Below are 17659 nucleotides of genomic sequence, written 5' to 3'. Positions count from 1 at the left end.
GTTTTGTCAATTTTAATCTCGCAACATCCTGGCAGTCAGATCACCTCAAATATAATAATACAATCGCGAACGATAGGAAAATACCGACACGTTCTGATAAAATCTACTAAGTTTTCGGTAAGTCCGTCTTTAGATTACATGCACAATTTCACATTTATTCGATAAAAATACAAAAATTTTAGTCATCAGATGAAGGATTTTTTCTAAATATTCTATTCCTTCAACAATCCTATAAAAGACTGCCATAAGCGTAATTGAGTTTGTGTTCAAGACTTGGCTGTACTTGCTACTGTAGCCATTGGTATCAGTTTAAATTGTATTTACAGTCTAGCCCTGATCTACTATCACCTATGTATGAACTTTCCAACATATCATATAAAATTTGAGCCAATATTTGGTTACAACATACAACATCATTTCCAACATCCACAAAATTTCTTGAAACTTCGAGTTTTGCAGGTGAAAGTGAAAAGTTAAAATGTTTAGAATAGATATTTAGAATAGGTATCTAGTAGAAGGTATTCCACATATTCTATTACTTACCATCCACTCAACCTGTGCATTGCTAAGCCTATACTTCTGCTCGGGTATAACTTGGGTAAAATAACAAATACATGTATGTTGATCCATCATTTGTCAGTTTAGCTTTGATCTAAATTTCTACACAATGTAACATACATGTCATTTAGGTTTGATCTACGTTTTTACATAGTGTAACATACTTGTTTCAGTCCTACATGTAATTTGTCAAAGTATTTAACATGGTTTTTGGCTCTAGAATGAACTAAGTTCATTTTAAAGATTTCTTGTAAGAATATTTGTTCTAATATGTGATAGTTATCACGTGGGAAGCACATGTCGGAATTGATGTCAAGAATTGATTGTATTTCCCTCAATTACTGTCATTGTATAACGATAAATAACCAACCAATTTATTTAAATGTGTATATAAATATGTCACAAGTTTGACAATCCCCTAGTATTAATCTTTACAATTTGGCGTAGGATTGATTTTCAGAACAAGGAAATGTAGTGATTGAGATTTTTAGACTGGACAGCGTTTTTACCTCATGGTTTGATCGAAGATTTGAATGTTTGTTGCCGACATTGTCTCGACTGAGCGACCAGGATGAGGTTTGTGATGACTATCTATTGGTGTCATGCTTGGAATAGATTTAGTCAAGCAAAGAAATAGCATCACAGATTACATATTACCTCTAGTAGTGTAGCCTATCTGAAGCTCCGGAAAATACGCTTGGTCTTGCTTCCTTGCCTTTTATGGCTTGAGAATATGCCAACAAGCGGGATAGACAACTAGCCTTTTAATAGGGATGCCTCAGACCTGGCCTCCATATTGAGATCGGCAACAACCAACTTAAAAGGAAATTAATCTGAAGCATCAGATATACTTCTTACAAATTCATTATTGGTCTTGTTCATAGCATCTCAGCCTACCACACTGACTATAGTAATAATGAACTGTTCATTTTTATCACTCGGACATGAATATCGCTATTTTAATCATGTATTTCTGACAATTTACCCTCAAGTTTATCTTAACCACCCATTTTCTGGCTTACCATGTTTAATTATAGCTAATCCTGTCCATCCTTCACGTTAGAAAAATGGTTGTAGATTCGTCCTCGCGAGAAATTTATACCTTGCAAATATTTGAATTTTACAAATTCAATGTTATATTACTCAGCCTTTTGATTATTGAGATCTATAGTTTTGGTTATTTTTTATTAAATGCCTGGCTTTTTTGTAGATTACGGCGTGTCAATACAACAAGCCAGAATTACACATGGCAAAACCTCCAACCAAACACCGAGTATATATTTACTGTCCGGGCGATCAATAGAAATGGTTACAGCGAAGAGAGCGCACAGATAAGAAGAACTACAGCGGCTGAGATTGATGTCCCGTCAGCAGTTCGCAACTTGAAAGTTTGGGCGTCAAGTTCTCAGTCTATAGTCGTTAGCTTTGATCCTCCTAACATTACCTATGGCACCATCATTCGCTACCGGTAAGCTGACTGCGGAGCCCTTCTGAAGCAGCATTTTCAGGCTGACAGCCTTCCATCAGAGCCAGTGATATTAGTCTGTCATGGGCTATAGTGTGTTTGCTTTTAGCCCCAGGTCTATGAACCTAACTTTGCTATTCATTAATGAGTGTCAAATCTATATTGAATTTCAAGCCTTACGCAAATGTCTGGCTTGAGCCATTGTCAGTCTGATTTTAGCCTGGGGCCTTAAGCCATCAACTTGGAGGGTCAACTTGGAGGGTATCTCGTAGCATTTTTAAATTTTGGTTTACAACGATATAATAGTCAGGGTTGGAAAAATATTTTTCGAAAAACCGAGTAAACCAGTTTTTATGGTTTGAAACGGTTTTTGGTTTTAAACCGGTTTTTATGGTTTATTGCGCTCAAATTGCAAAGACTGCATTATTTAATTTACACATTTACACATTTACACATACCGTATTTACATGGGTGGCTATTATGTTTTATATTATAGGGCATGGCTATATATACCATACCGTATTTACATGGGTGGCTATTATGTTTTATATTATAGGGCATGGCTATATATACCATACCGTATTTACATGGGTGGCTATTATGTTTTATATTATAGGGCATGGCTATATATACCATACCGTATTTACATGGGTGGCTATTATGTTTTATATTATAGGGCATGGCTATATATACCATACCGTATTTACATGGGTGGCTATTATGTTTCATATTATAGGGCATGGCTATATATACCATACCGTATTTACATGGGTGGCTATTATGTTTTATATTATAGGGCATGGCTATATATACCATACCGTATTTACATGGGTGGCTATTATGTTTTATATTATAAGGCATGGCTATATATACCATACCGTATTTACATGGGTGGCTATTATGTTTTATATTATAGGGCATGGCTATATATACCATACCGTATTTACATGGGTGGCTATTATGTTTTATATTATAGGGCATGGCTATATATACCATACCGTATTTACATGGGTGGCTATTATGTTTTATATTATAGGGCATGGCTATATATACCATACCGTATTTACATGGGTGGCTATTATGTTTTATATTATAGGGCATGGCTATATATACCATACCGTATTTACATGGGTGGCTATTATGTTTTATATTATAGGGCATGGCTATATATACCATACCGTATTTACATGGGTGGCTATTATGTTTTATATTATAGGGCATGGCTATATATACCATACCGTATTTATATGGTTTATTTAATTACACATAGACATGACCGGTTTTTCTTGTTTTTTCATAATTATTTGTGAAAACATAATATTTCAAGCTCCTAGTGGTTCATGTACGGTAGAAATACAATTCTATATAATTATCAGCTGTGGAAGTCTATCTAGGACAAAGTAGTAAAGTGATGGCAGAGCTAAGTTGAAACTACATGAAATCCTAGCACAACAATGAATTAGTAAATTTCATTTTCAATTGCTTTTATCAAGTGGTATGATGATCCCTTTACCGATGAAATATAAAAAACTATGTGAAATATACTAATCCAATCATCATCTCTAATAATGAATTACCGTACTTTTCAGACTATAAGCCGCATCTGCTTTATTTTCCAAAAAACGATAATAAAACAATACATAAGTCGCACCTTTGTATAGGCCGCAGAACTCAGGACGGTGCTTTGTAACGCGGCAGCAACTTTGCTGTTTAAAACGGAACAGTGCCTTTTGGCACTGTTTTGTATTAACCGACGCTTTTTAACCTAGGGCCTAACGGAACAGTGCCGTTATACATTGTTTCGTATTTTCTTTCACCGCTAGAGGCGCACTAACTGGAGATTCTGGTTAATGCGCCCTAGCGATGAAAGGAAACGCCACAGAATAGCCGCCCCCTTATATAAGCCGCATGGCTCAAATCGTCAGAAAAAAGTAGCGGCTAATAGTCCGAAAAGTACGGTAATACTTTCTCAAGTCTGGCCAGTGAGAAAGGATTGCTTATGATTAGAAATTAAAACATTAAAATCCTTTTGGGCAAATGCTTCAAGTTTACAAACAAGTATTTCATTTTTGGGCACAAGCCAAAGTAGTTGGATTGGTAGATATCAGTTTACCAAGTTGTGTCTCCAATTTTCAACATGCCTCGAAAACAGGATCCCGTTTGGCAGTTTATCACTCGAACTGCAAAAGGCAAAGGTTTTGAGGCAAAATGTAATAGGTGTGCTGTCGTAACGCGAGGTCACACAGATAAGCTTAAAGCTCACGTAGCAAAATGTCAAGCTGACAACACCAATTTAGACAGTGATGCTAGATTCAGGTGATAGAAGTTGAGTCACCTGCCACTGCTCCAAACACTAGCAATGCATCTGCATTATGCTCTGCTCTGCACCACCACACAACTAATCACTTGGATTAAATTCCTACTTACTCATAGAGCTGTATGTAATATATTCACTTTATATGATAAGATTTCTGCTCTGTATTTCATCAATCATGTTTGATTAAAGATTCATTCTGAAATTTCCATATGTTTTCTTTCTTTTTTTCCCATAATAACTCCCACAGTACCATCTTTAATAGATGATTTCACATGTGTATGTTCAATACTCAATCATGCAGCTATAGTAAGTGATGTTAATTAGACTTAGAATTGCAAAAACCTCGGTCAAATTATAAAAATCATGAAAATCGGTTTAAACCTAAAAACCTGTTTTTTTCATAAAAACTATGGTTTTTTTCCAACTCTGGTTGTGCAAATAAATTAGTATCTGCTACTCGCTAAATTTTCTTCTGAAATCGGATGGAAAAATATTCGTTGCTTAATTGTGATTGACACTTGGATTGTGTAGGTAGTTGTGTAGGTAGTTGTGTATGAAAATATTTTAGCCATCGTTTGTTTTTATTTGTGAACAGCTGCCTGTAGTTCAGCACCTAGCTGACCTTGCATTGAATGTTGGGTAGGTCTGCATTATTGTATTTAGTGTTTTGTTGGATTGCCATTTGAAGACGGCATAATCATCAATGCTAAATAAGTTTATCAGTATGGATGATATATACATGCGTAAAAAAATCCTATAATAATGGACAGTTTTAAAATTTAAAACCAGGTGCTCTCTAGAGAATGATGAGCATGAAACACTGATACGAAAAATGGTGATTGATGCCAAAAATCATAGCGTTTGAAAAAAGCTTTGACTTCAGTTTTGTTATTTGAACTCTGCACACATTTGACTCTGTTTATACCTTGCTAGTATTATGTTCATGTAGATTTCTTGTTAGTTTTTCTTGTTCATGGTATCCAGCGTGAACCAGGTTTGAAGAGAAGATATCACTAGGATATGATAGATGGGCTATATTGACGTCATTACGCATTATCCATCGTTTTGCTAGCTGTACACCTTATTTGTTCAACTTGCTCAGTCCGTCAATACAGCTATTTGTCCTTGTAATGTTTTGGGAGGAATTATTGTACATATTTATAGTCAATCAGGTTGTGATTTACTGCGTAATCAATGTCCTTTTCTTCACGTGTAATTGAAAAAACTTACCTCCTTTCTTGCTTTTCAGCATCTTCCACAATGATAGTTATTCATTCACGAATAATACTGTCGTAACAATCCCCAATCTTCACCCGTACCGCGAGTATTACATAAAAGTCATCGCTGAAAATGCCAATGGTCAGGGTGCTCATGATGATGATAAGGTCATCCGTGTCCGTACCTTTTCCGCGGGTGAGTATTCTGTAGCGCATATAAATTATTCTAAGCAAACAAACACAAGCGGAGAGCATCTTTAAAAGCCAGTTAATGTGAATAAACTTGAACATGAAATAAGTATTTCTATTTTGATGGTCATTCCTAAACTAATTACACAAAAACAGTTCCTCAGTTGTTACATGCATGAGCTCTAGGGAATAACTTGATTTTAGCTACATGGTAACTTACTTTGAATGCCATAAGTATCTCATCAGCATTTGTAGCTGGCCTTTGGGCAGTTCATAATCACCAGAATTTGTGTAGCCTATAAACTGTTATGTCATGATAAGGGGGGATGAGCATGAAAACATATTCATCTGCTGTAGTATGTTTTTAAACGATATTCTAACAAACGATATTCTAACAGATATTCTAACAGACGGCTGACACTATGATTGAGTGACAGCATCTTTGCTATTCACAAGCCAGTGATATGGGAACTATTCTACTCATTCCGGCATATTATTGCATTATCTTTATTTACAGCTAGTTTCAAGGCTCGAAGTCCAGTCATGCAGATTTGCTATTATTCCCTATTGTTCAGATGTCACTAAAGGTTTTTAGAAGTGCGAGCCATAAAAAATATATATGTATAAAAAACAAGACATGCAAAATGTTAACAAAATAAATGTTAGTCTCACTATAGCTTGCAATGTATGAGCCACTTTCAAGCTTCATTGAAGGCTTGTCTCTTTGGCTTCACAGTCAGAAATATGACTAAGCTCTACAAAATCCACATACAGTAGAGCCTCCTTTTGAACGCTACCGTAAGAGAAGGGTTAAAAAGTAGAGCGTGTTTATTTTACCGCCATCTCTATTTGACCGCCATCTCTATTTGACCGCCACTAAATGAGGCGGGATCGAGAAATAGTGTGCCACCCTTTAATTGAGGGCCACCTCTATTTGACTACCACTTTGACACTCTTTAATCTTTACGAACCCATAGTAGTAAGTGATCAGTAGAAAAGTGTCCACCAAATAATGACTTGGTTATATTATAAATAATTTCTTCTTTTATGGTTGCTGGTCGAATCAAATTCCGTTTTTTAACTCGAAAGCTTACGGTTTTGAAAAAGAAAATATTAGCTGCATCACGCTGATAGTAGTAGTTCCTTGTTTAACGCTATCTTGATACTTCGACGTGTGTGAAAATGTTTTACGATCACGAATGAATCTGTACTACTATTGTCAGGCTAAATGTTGCGCTGAGCATGTATGTGACTAAAAAGTGATCATTATTTTTGCGAAAAGTTTTCTAAATAGCAATGCGTAAAAGGTTTGCTCAGCTAAAAAAATTGTTTGAATGGTAATATTGACCAGTCGGCAGCGCAGAAGAGAAGTTGAGGTCAGAAAGCATGTTGGAAGGTATTGAACAGCCAGAAGATCAAATGGTTCCAAACAAACGATACAAATAGTTTAATTTTAAAAATGTTGATTTTTGTTTGTGCATGCATTATAAATATTATCTGTTTGTCACTGGTTTTTGAATATATTTGAGTAGCACTTGATAGATTATTATTATATAACTTATAAATCTAGCATTTTATTTTATAGCATCATTGCAGTTATCTAAACTTGGTTTACAATGAACACTCATAACTCCTCTTCTATTGCACATGAAAAGCCAGTTTTGGCTGCAAACTGTAACAAACTTATCAATGAGTACAGTGAGCTTTTATGCAATATTGCTAAATATAGTTGCAAAAATAAAAAGATGCCTTCAAATTTAAAATGAAATAAAATATTGTAAGCTCTAACAAATTCCAACGCAGGCTATAAGATCATCATAGGTTAGTTGCTAGCAATAGGTATCAACTGGTAGAGATATTTCTTAGCTTCCCAATGCATATTTGTTTAGAGATCTAGGACAATTTGAGACAAGTTATAGCAGATTTCTTGCATCTAAAAGGGTCGCACTCTAAGAGAGAGTGCAAAATACAGGCAATAATCTGTTTATCAATACAAAGTTTAAATTTAGCTTCTCAAGTATCTAACGAGCTATTTGAAAAATACAATGCCACCCTATATTTGAACGTCACCTCTAATAAAACTGCTACTACAAGAGAAGGGCTGAAAAATAGAGTGCCATGGTGTTCAAATACAGGTCTTAATCCTGTAACAATGATTACTCAATCAAGAACCATTGTATTTACCTGCTCTAATATTATTCCTATTACCTGAACTATTTGTCAGTTTAATCCTGTAACAATGATTACTCAATCAGGAACCATTGTATTTACCTGCTCTAATATTATTCCTATTACCTGAACTATTTGTCGTTTTAATCCTGTAACAATGATTACTCAATCAGGAACCATTGTATTTACCTGCTCTAATATTATTCCTATTACCTGAACTATTTGTCGTTTTAATCCTGTAACAATGATTACTCAATCAGGAACCATTGTATTTACCTGCTCTAATATTATTCCTATTACCTGAACTATTTGTCGTTTTAATCCTGTAACAATGATTACTCAATCAGGAACCATTGTATTTACCTGCTCTAATATTATTCCTATTACCTGAACTATTTGTCAGTTTAATCCTGTAACAATGATTACTCAATCAAGAACCATTGTATTTACCTGCTCTAATATTATTCATATTACCTGAACTATTTGTCGTTTTAATCTTGTAACAATGATTACTCAATCAGGAACCATTGTATTTACCTGCTCTAATATTATTCATATTACCTGAACTATTTGTCGTTTTAATCCTGTAACAATGATTACTCAATCAGGAACCATTGTATTTACCTGCTGGAATATTATTCATATTACCTGAACTATTTGTCGTTTTAATCCTGTAACAATGATTACTCAATCAGGAACCATTGTATTTACCTGCTCTAATATTATTCATATTACCTGAACTATTTGTCGTTTTAATCCTGTAACAATGATTACTCAATCAGGAACCATTGTATTTACCTGCTGTAATATTATTCATATTACCTGAACTATTTGTCGTTTTAATCCTGTAACAATGATTACTCAATCAGGAACCATTGTATTTACCTGCTCTAATATTATTCATATTACCTGAACTATTTGTCGTTTTAATCCTGTAACAATGATTACTCAATCAGGAACCATTGTATTTACCTGCTGTAATATTATTCATATTACCTGAACTATTTGTCGTTTTAATCTTTAAAATTTGCACTTATTCTATTGGAAAGTTTATTATATGGATATTTGTTTAGAACAAAATTTTCCTTACCTCAGAAAAGCATAGTTTATTGTAGCTATGCATATCCAGCTGTTCAAAATTTACATCACTTTTTTTCTACCAATCAACACTTATATGAGAGATCATCCAGATCCTGTGCTCTAGGATTAGACAGCCTTAATCTCTGCATTTTTAAAGATATCTTATCTAGGAACAAGGCATCATTTTGATTAGTTGACCCCATAAATATGGAAACCTATATATATCTATGGTTTATGTATCTATGGTTGACCCAAATTTAAAATTTCATTCAAATGATTTCTACTTAGATTTAGCATCATTTTATTGCAATACAAAAGATTTTCACATCTGAATAGTGCTCACAGATATAAATTCGTGTATCGTATTCCAACTTCATTTTTTGCAGAGGCATGTTTAAGTACTTGCGCTAACTTACCTAGGTCTCCTGTCTGTCATGATGTACTGGAGTAGGTGTAGGTCATCTTGAGCCAATAAGAAAAAGTCAAGTAGGCTCTGGAATTCCTTGCAACACTTTTCACCCAAACAACCTGTGACTTATGTCTGTTCCAACAGGCTTTCCCATACCATCTTTTAGCTATTATTAAAAAGCTCAACACTCATAGCTAAAGCTGGGGCATTATAAAGCTGTATGACTGGCATGAGCTTAGTAGCAACTGCACCATGGTGCATGCCTTGCCTGTGTTGCACCATGGTGCATGCCTATCCTGTGTTGCACCATGGTGCATGCCTATCCTGTGTTGCACCATGGTGCATGCATATCCTGTGTTGCACCATGGTGCATGCCTATCCTGCGTTGCACCATGGTGCATGCCTATCCTGTGTTGCACCATGGTGCATGCCTATCCTGTGTTGCACCATGGTGCATGCCTATCCTGTGTTGCACCATGGTGCATGCATATCCTGTGTTGCACCATGGTGCATGCCTATCCTGCGTTGCACCATGGTGCATGCCTATCCTGTGTTGCACCATGGTGCATGCCTATCCTGTGTTGCACCAATTCTTGTTTGAAAAGCTATGAAAATTGGGAACAAATGTAATGTGTCTGCTACTAATTTTATGTTTGCAATAACATATATTTACCACTGCCTTGTACTATAATGATGCCATTTGTTTTCTGGGAATCAAAGGTTTTTTCTTGATTGGTTCTCTTTGATTTCATTTTTAATCCAGACAATTGAATTTTGACAAAGCCACGAACTAAGACATAAGCTCCATGATGGGCTCAATTGATGAGTCAGTCAATATATTCAACACAGTAGTTATTCCTGCACATTGGCCTTTAGGAGATGTTATTGCCTTACTCCTTCGCCGCCTCGCCTGCTCTCAACTGTACTTTTACAAGTACACGTTTAACAAAGCTAACCCAATCTTACATGTATTTCTTATCAACATTGTTACTGCTGATGGGGTCAGAGGAATTGGTTCACATGATTCAAGTTCCACGCCTGTGACAGCTTGTCACAGCTTTGACATTTTAACAATCATTTCTTATGAATGTGATTAGTGAATGTGATTAGCGTAAGCCGCTGACACGTGCATTACTTTTGTTGGACAGTCATGTTGGTTGCATTCCAATACTGACTTGCAGGTTTATACTGTCACCATACTGTGATCGGCCAAAATCTGCAAGCTTATGAGTTTGAGTGCTGGTAATATAAAGGAAATGTGATTCTTTGCAATAAGAGGATACATATTATTGTTAGTAACATATCTGTTGTAGAGCTTACATGTAGGTGGGATGGTGCAAAGTTATTATTAACATCTTCAATTAGGACTTAGTGAATCTTACAGTAATGCACTAAGCTCACCGCACAATATATTTTATACAACGCTCTTACACAATATGCGTTATACAATACGTATTACATAATATGCATTATACAATACACATTACATAATGTGCACTATACAATATGTATTACATAATATGCATTATACAATACACATTACATAATGTGCATTATATTATACGCATTACATAATTTGCATTATACTATATGCATTATATAATATGCATTATACAATACTCATTACTCGATATGCATTATATAATTTGTATTACACAACGTGCATTATACAATACACAATACATAATGTGCATTATACAATATACATTACATAATATGCATTATACAATACACATTACATAATATGCGTTATACAATACGCATTACTCAGTTTGTATTACACATCATATAACAGTTGTTAATCTGTCATATTAAAATTATTAGTCGGTCATATAAACGGTGTAGCCTACTATCATTTAAAATGCTGACACAGATAGCTAATAGTGTTTACACTGAGACCATTGTCTGTGCATGACCTTATACATTGCGCAATTCGCATTATACAATAACTGGAAGTTGAACCCTTGTGCAATACCTGTGTTTTAAAATTGAAGGCGGTTCTAGTTAGGATCAAGAGGAGACAACTCGTATTAATGCTTGCTATGCTTTGTTATTGTCTATCATACAAAATGCTAGTGGTGTTGGTACTAAACTAATTATCTCTGCGCATGGTCAGTCCGGATGCTCATCTAGCGTGTCGGCCATTAGAAACGGCCCACTAACCGACGCTTCTCAAGATCAATTAGTCCAAATTCTTTGTGCATCTCCCCCAAGTCATTATGTTTTGTAAACACAGACATACTTGTGAATACTTGATGGCGCTGTGTGTGTGTCTCAGTCCATGGAGTAACCTTAGAACCCCACGACCCATCTTGGGAACTGTTCTAATACATGTAGTTAATGGCTTTATATCTTTATATCGAGCATTTGAGGATGAAGAGTGTTGTATATACATATTGACAGGCTTGTCCAGTTTGCTAGTGATAAACCGTGTTGTGGTGAGTGCGGAGGGGCTGATTAATGTAAATATTTTAGTGTACTGCCTTTTGAGGTCAGCGTATTGTTCATATTAACGTCGATAGCAATTAGCTGAAAGTTTCATTGTTTCTTTAAGTTTGCCATAATCTAAACTCAAAATGTACGGATTTTTAAATGCTCTCTTTTTTAAAGGTTTGATTTTGCAATGCTATGTTCTTCTGGCTTAGACATGTTAGAAATTTTTTATACAAAGAAAAATGTTGGCAATCAATTTTTGTTAATCGCGGCAATAGATCACCTAGTTTAAATATTTGAAAGTCAGCCAAATTCTGACCTGACTGGGCGTTAGCACGAATGGAGCGCAGACATGCAAATGGAACGTGGAGCGCTCGTCCATCAACACAGTACGTAAATATTGGCATGTATGGTAGCTCTAACTTGTGATGAATCATAGGAAAAGGTTTATCCAGAGATGAACATATTTGCGCATGATATCTCATAGCCTGCCTTGACAAACTGTTGTTTTTGCGGAGTTGTCCCCGTCGCGCGGGTGGGCAACACAACAGCTTGTCACAAGACGTACTACACCTGATGCATCAGCTGCACTTATAGGGAGTTGTTCTCTTCCATCTATGCGGCTTGGTTGCGATGTTATGTCGGTCGCTCCATTGGTAATCATAACGAATTTCACGCAAAAATTTATGAAGAAAAAATAAGATTGCAACGTTTAACCAGCGACCAGTCTCTGCGGTAAACTTTAGTAGAACTTAAGAACTTAGGCAACAACAGCGACTAAACATGTCGTTATTTGTGCGCTCAATCAGTTTTATTTCTATTTTGGTATCAGTCAGTTTTATTTGTTCTTATGGATTTTATTTTCAATTTATTTTATTCTTAAGTTCTACTAAAGTTTAAAACAGAGACTGGTCTTTGGTTAAACGTTGTAATCAAGATTTTGGAATTGCACGTGTTCTTATCAGTTCTTTTGTTTTCAGTTTGGGGTAATGCAGATTTGGAATTGTGCGCACGTGTTCTTATTGTGCGAAAGTGTTTCAATGGACATTCGCGTGTGGCGAATTAACGCCGGTGCTGTGAAGGTTTGTGCCACTTCCATCTTGTGGATGGTACAAACTGGCTGATTAACTGTGTCATGGAAACAGGGTGATGGAATTGTTTCCTCTTGGAGAGTTACTGCTTGTACTAGTCTATAGAATGATTTTTATTGAGCGCGCTCATTTTATAGTTATTAGGTGAAAATGCAAGGTTTATGCTGCTAGTACATCTCATGACTATATAATACTGACTTTACAGAGCCTTCTAGACCACCTCTCAACGCGACACTCGATGCGAGTGGCTCCACAACGATAGCTCTGCGTTGGCTTCCACCCCGTGAAAATAGCTGGAATGGCCCCCTTACCGGATACAAAATTCGCTGTAAGGCCAAGGCCAGGTCAGTCAAGCTATGCATAGTCTCTCCTTTTGAGCTAATATAATAAGTCATAATTTAGTCATGCCATATGAATTTAGCTTTGCGCAGGCACATGTAGCTGTAGGTTTCACGGTTAGTAGAAGTTGAAAAGAATCGTATTGCGCGCTAAATTTAACCGTAGTCTATCTGTAGCTACGTCTTTTACTGTCAGCACTTTTGATCCTTGAAAATTTAGTTTTATCTTTTCACGACTTTAGTTTTATGACACAACTGATATTAGATAGAGTAACTTTGTCACGCATTCAGATTCCTCTTTAACATGCAGTCAAACCTCGACTTATCCTCCGCTCACCAGATCAATTCTTTAACACGCAACTTAAATTTATCTCAAAATTTCTGCATATGATGTCCTAAGTTTTTAGAAACCCTGCAGTTTTGCATATCAGTTGATTATGTATGCAAATCACTTTCAAATAGTTCGTTTCTCTGATGTTATAATAGTATTAAGCAATACTTCATACATTCCTTTTGTTAGTTTAAAATTTTGAATCTCAAGAGAACGATTACGAAGAGCGGCAAAATAATAGCGGTGAGCCTTTCTTTAAAATTAAAACTACAGCCAATCAAAAAACATGAGCAAACAACTTCAATCCTTTAAAATGAATCTCCAAAGTCATCTGGTAAGTTGTTTGTTTTTAGGAAGAAAGTAAAAAAAAGACTGAAACTAATGAAAATGGACAAGTTGGTTACAACTGTTAAAAATAAACAAAAATAGTAAAACTGTACTAGTAAAACCCAATTATAGACGAGTACTTCTATGGTTACTTCATCTCTACCTCCACCTATACACTGCCTGTCTCCATGGTTACTCCTCCATTCTCCTCTTTTTAAAGTAAAGGTCAAGTGAGAATATAAACCTATTGATTTTTGTGTTATTTTGATTTTTACATTTATTTGGTCACGTAATTTTATATAATGCATCTGTTTTAATTATCGCACATGTGATTGTATGAGTTTAGAGTTACGAAACTAATTAAACGAAATACAATATATTGGTATAAGAATCTATTTTTCAACATGCATTGGTTTTGACATATGAAGGAAGTATCAGAGCAGATTAAATTAGTATGTCCAACTCAGACTACGCCTACTTCTTGCGATGCACTTTCATATAATCGTTTGATGTATAACACCTTATTCTGCATGGGCTTGCGATACCCTTTGTGCGGATTGCTCTCTCACCTATTGCTGCCCTGTGTTATCCCGTGCTAGTTTAAATCCATAATAGTTTTTATCGTTCAACCCGTTGTTTGTTCCGATGAATGAGCTGTTGCATAATGTCTATTTTACAGCTTGGAAGATAGGTATATCTTTATTCTGTAACCTTCCCATCCATTCCACTAGCATAGCCCTGATTGGTTTAGTGGAGTAGCATGGTGCTCTGGTGCTCTGGTGTGGGTTCACATTCGTTGTTTTTCAAGTCCGTTGCTTTACTGTTGGCTGCCAGCGACACCAAGCTAAAAATGCTGAACTGCCAATTTGTTCTAGCTCCGCTTTTTGTATTGGTTTTCTCGGTTCTGTCATGGCATGCACACACATATGCACTAGCTTTTCTTCTGTTGGGTAACAAAGGGTAAGAGATGATTATATTTGGAGTTGCGCTCTTTTTATATGTGTCCTGCTATTTCATATACATGTATGTCCCTTTTGATAGAGCAGACTAACGTTGCATTATGTCTAATGGGTAATTCCTCTGCTTATTTCTGATTTACCCCAATTTCATTGAGTTCATTTTCGCTAATAATCTTTTATTTAATATTTACCCACTCGATATTCTTGTATGTTATCCTACCGCTGCTCGTTGTCTCTTGTCTATCGGTGAGGTGAATGAAGCTTGAGTGCATGAAACATTCCAAGGGAGGTGTGGTCGGGCAAATATTAAACATTTTTCAAAAGTTATTTCAGGACAAGGAGCTTTTTATTTACGGAATTGTATCTATGCGATCCGCACAGCAGGTCAGGTCAATAAGAAACACAGGCTATGTGGCTGACTGTCAACTCTATTAGGTTTAATTGACAATGTATTCTTACCTCTTCCTTTTTATATTCTTTTTCTGTGAGTGTGAAGAAAGTTTTTACACCAATATAGTTGGTGTGTTTTAATGAGCTTAAATCTTATTGCAATATTAGTAAGTTGAAATCTTCAGTCTGGCACTGTTTTGATTATTGGCCATATTTTATGGCGACTACAATATTTTGAAGGTTGCAAAGTTTTTCTTTCCTAGTTTTTAATTTTCTTTTTTATCTAATTTAAAGCATAGATTTATTATTTTATCAAGTATAACTTCATTTCTAACAAATGTTTTTTAAATTATGCCATACCAGAATCTCGAATAAAAAGGGGCTGCAGTTGGGTGATAAAATCAAATGATTTGACATATAGCAGTTGAAATATCATTCACTGTTAAGAGAAAGGATATTAGGTGGAAGACTTTTCAAGGAGCTAGTAATAAAATTTAAAATAATTGTTAAAGGTAGGCAATTTGTTCATATCACGTAAGCTGAAATGAGTTGAAAACCTGAAATTGTCACGTAAAAATGAGGACATAAACCATAATATATTTATTTTACAAAAACCAACAATCTTAAGTCTGCTATTTTTAGCTATTAGAAATATAAAAATATCAATCTTTAGCTAAATATTTTAAAAGGAAGTTTTGGAAAAGTAGCTTAAAAATAGATAGTATGCAGCATTTGAACACGACTGTGTGAAGGGTAGACCAAGAGATTCAGGCCTAGCTTTTAGATGATGCAAGAGTTAGTGCTGCTCAAATTATATAAAATTTATGTGTCACACCTTGATAGTTGGAGATGTTAACTGCAGGTGTTTAGGTAACTGAGGGCGTCATGAGTAGATAGGCATGAGATGTTTAGGTAACTGAGGGCATCATGAGTAGATAGGCATGAGATGTTTAGGTAACTGAGGGCGCCATGAGTAGATAGGCATGAGATGTTTAGGTAACTGAGGGCATCATGAGTAGATAGGCATGAGATGTTTAGGTAACTGAGGGCATCATGACTAGATAGGCATGAGATGTTTAGGTAACTGAGAGCCTCATGAGTAGATAGGCATGAGATGTTTAGGTAACTGAGAGCCTCATGAGTAGATAGGCATGAGATGTTTAGGTAACTGAGGGCATCATGAGTAGATAGGCATGAGACGTTTAGGTAACTGAGGGCATCATGAGTAGATAGGCATGAGACGTTTAGGTAACTGAGGGCGCCATGAGTAGATAGGCAAGAGATGTTTAGGTAACTGAGAGCCTCATGAGTAGATAGGCATGAGATGTTTAGGTAACTGATGGCGGCATGAGACATTTAGCAAGTTTGCCAAATGGTTTGTTGACGGTTTCGTTCACCTTATTTACTATAGTACTCCTCGTACGAGGACCTACATTACGGATGCTGATGCAAGAAGCTACGAAGTGACAGGGCTGGATGCAGGCAGAACATATGTAGTCAAGATCGCTGCTATGAACATCAACGGCACCGGCGGGTTTACTCCATGGATGGAAGCAACAACCTATGCAGTTGAACTAGATGGTATGCCTGCTTAGCCTTAGGCACCTAGGTGAAGTAATCCAAAAGTTCACAGATTTAGATCCTTCATACCTCCTTTGTTATACTTTAATTCACGCGTTAGCATAAACCTCTTGCCTCTGTACATGATATCGATTGCATTGCTTCGTGTTCACTGGTTGCCACAGTTGAGTCCTTTTTCAATGTTTCTAACTTGTCAAATTGCAACATCGCGTCATCGAGCAAACAAGTACTTATGTCCTGTTATGATATGGCCCACCCAGTGATCCGACTGTCCATCTGACTTACCCTGAGTCAGATGTAAGGTCAGACTTACCCCTGAGTCAGATGTACGTGCCCCTTGTCAGCCTACTCACTTAGTAGCCCACAAGTGGGCTATTTTATGTGAGAGAAAAAAGGAAAGAACAATGATGTTGGCCATTTCTTTCTCGTATGTAAGCCAGTTTTTCTGATGGCCATTGTCATTTTTATTCGCAAATCAAAAACAACATCTCTAATAGCAAATTTTTTTATAAAAATAATGTAATTACACTACATTGTTACAACTGAAACCGAGTCAAGATTTATGCACTCGCACCATCTAATATTCCCCAAAGAACAACTCTTTGGTTTGCTTTAAATTGTCTAGTAGTTTTCTAAAGTAGAGGCGTGGCTCCTAGTGTTCTGTATGAAAATGTTAAATCATCTTCAATCCACCAGTTTCCACGCACTCAATTGGTTCACACGCATCATCGAGATAATAAGACAAATGGGGGTGTAATCATTTTACTAAAGCAACTAACTTACTATCTCTCCTCTTCGATATTTG

At 36.0% G+C, this 17659-nt stretch overlaps 1 protein-coding gene across 7 annotated transcripts in view; it reads left to right on the top strand.

Moving 5' to 3' along the window:
* Positions 1-17659, top strand: part of LOC137399341 (neogenin-like) — an 87836-nt gene that overhangs the window by 48208 nt on the left and 21969 nt on the right. For 6 of the 7 annotated variants that reach the window (XM_068085418.1, XM_068085414.1, XM_068085419.1 and 3 more), the window contains exons 11-15: positions 1769-2026; positions 5590-5753; positions 13134-13272; positions 14604-14615; positions 16685-16854. In XM_068085418.1, the coding sequence (XP_067941519.1) occupies positions 1769-2026; positions 5590-5753; positions 13134-13272; positions 14604-14615; positions 16685-16854 (743 nt within the window). The remainder of the gene's footprint in view (positions 1-1768; positions 2027-5589; positions 5754-13133; positions 13273-14603; positions 14616-16684; positions 16855-17659) is intronic. The other variant, XM_068085416.1, reaches the window with a different exon arrangement.

Source organism: Watersipora subatra, chromosome 7 (genome assembly GCF_963576615.1).
Source record: "Watersipora subatra chromosome 7, tzWatSuba1.1, whole genome shotgun sequence".
Lineage (NCBI taxonomy): Eukaryota > Metazoa > Bryozoa > Gymnolaemata > Cheilostomatida > Watersiporidae > Watersipora > Watersipora subatra.
This window is presented reverse-complemented; position numbering and strand designations above follow the sequence as displayed.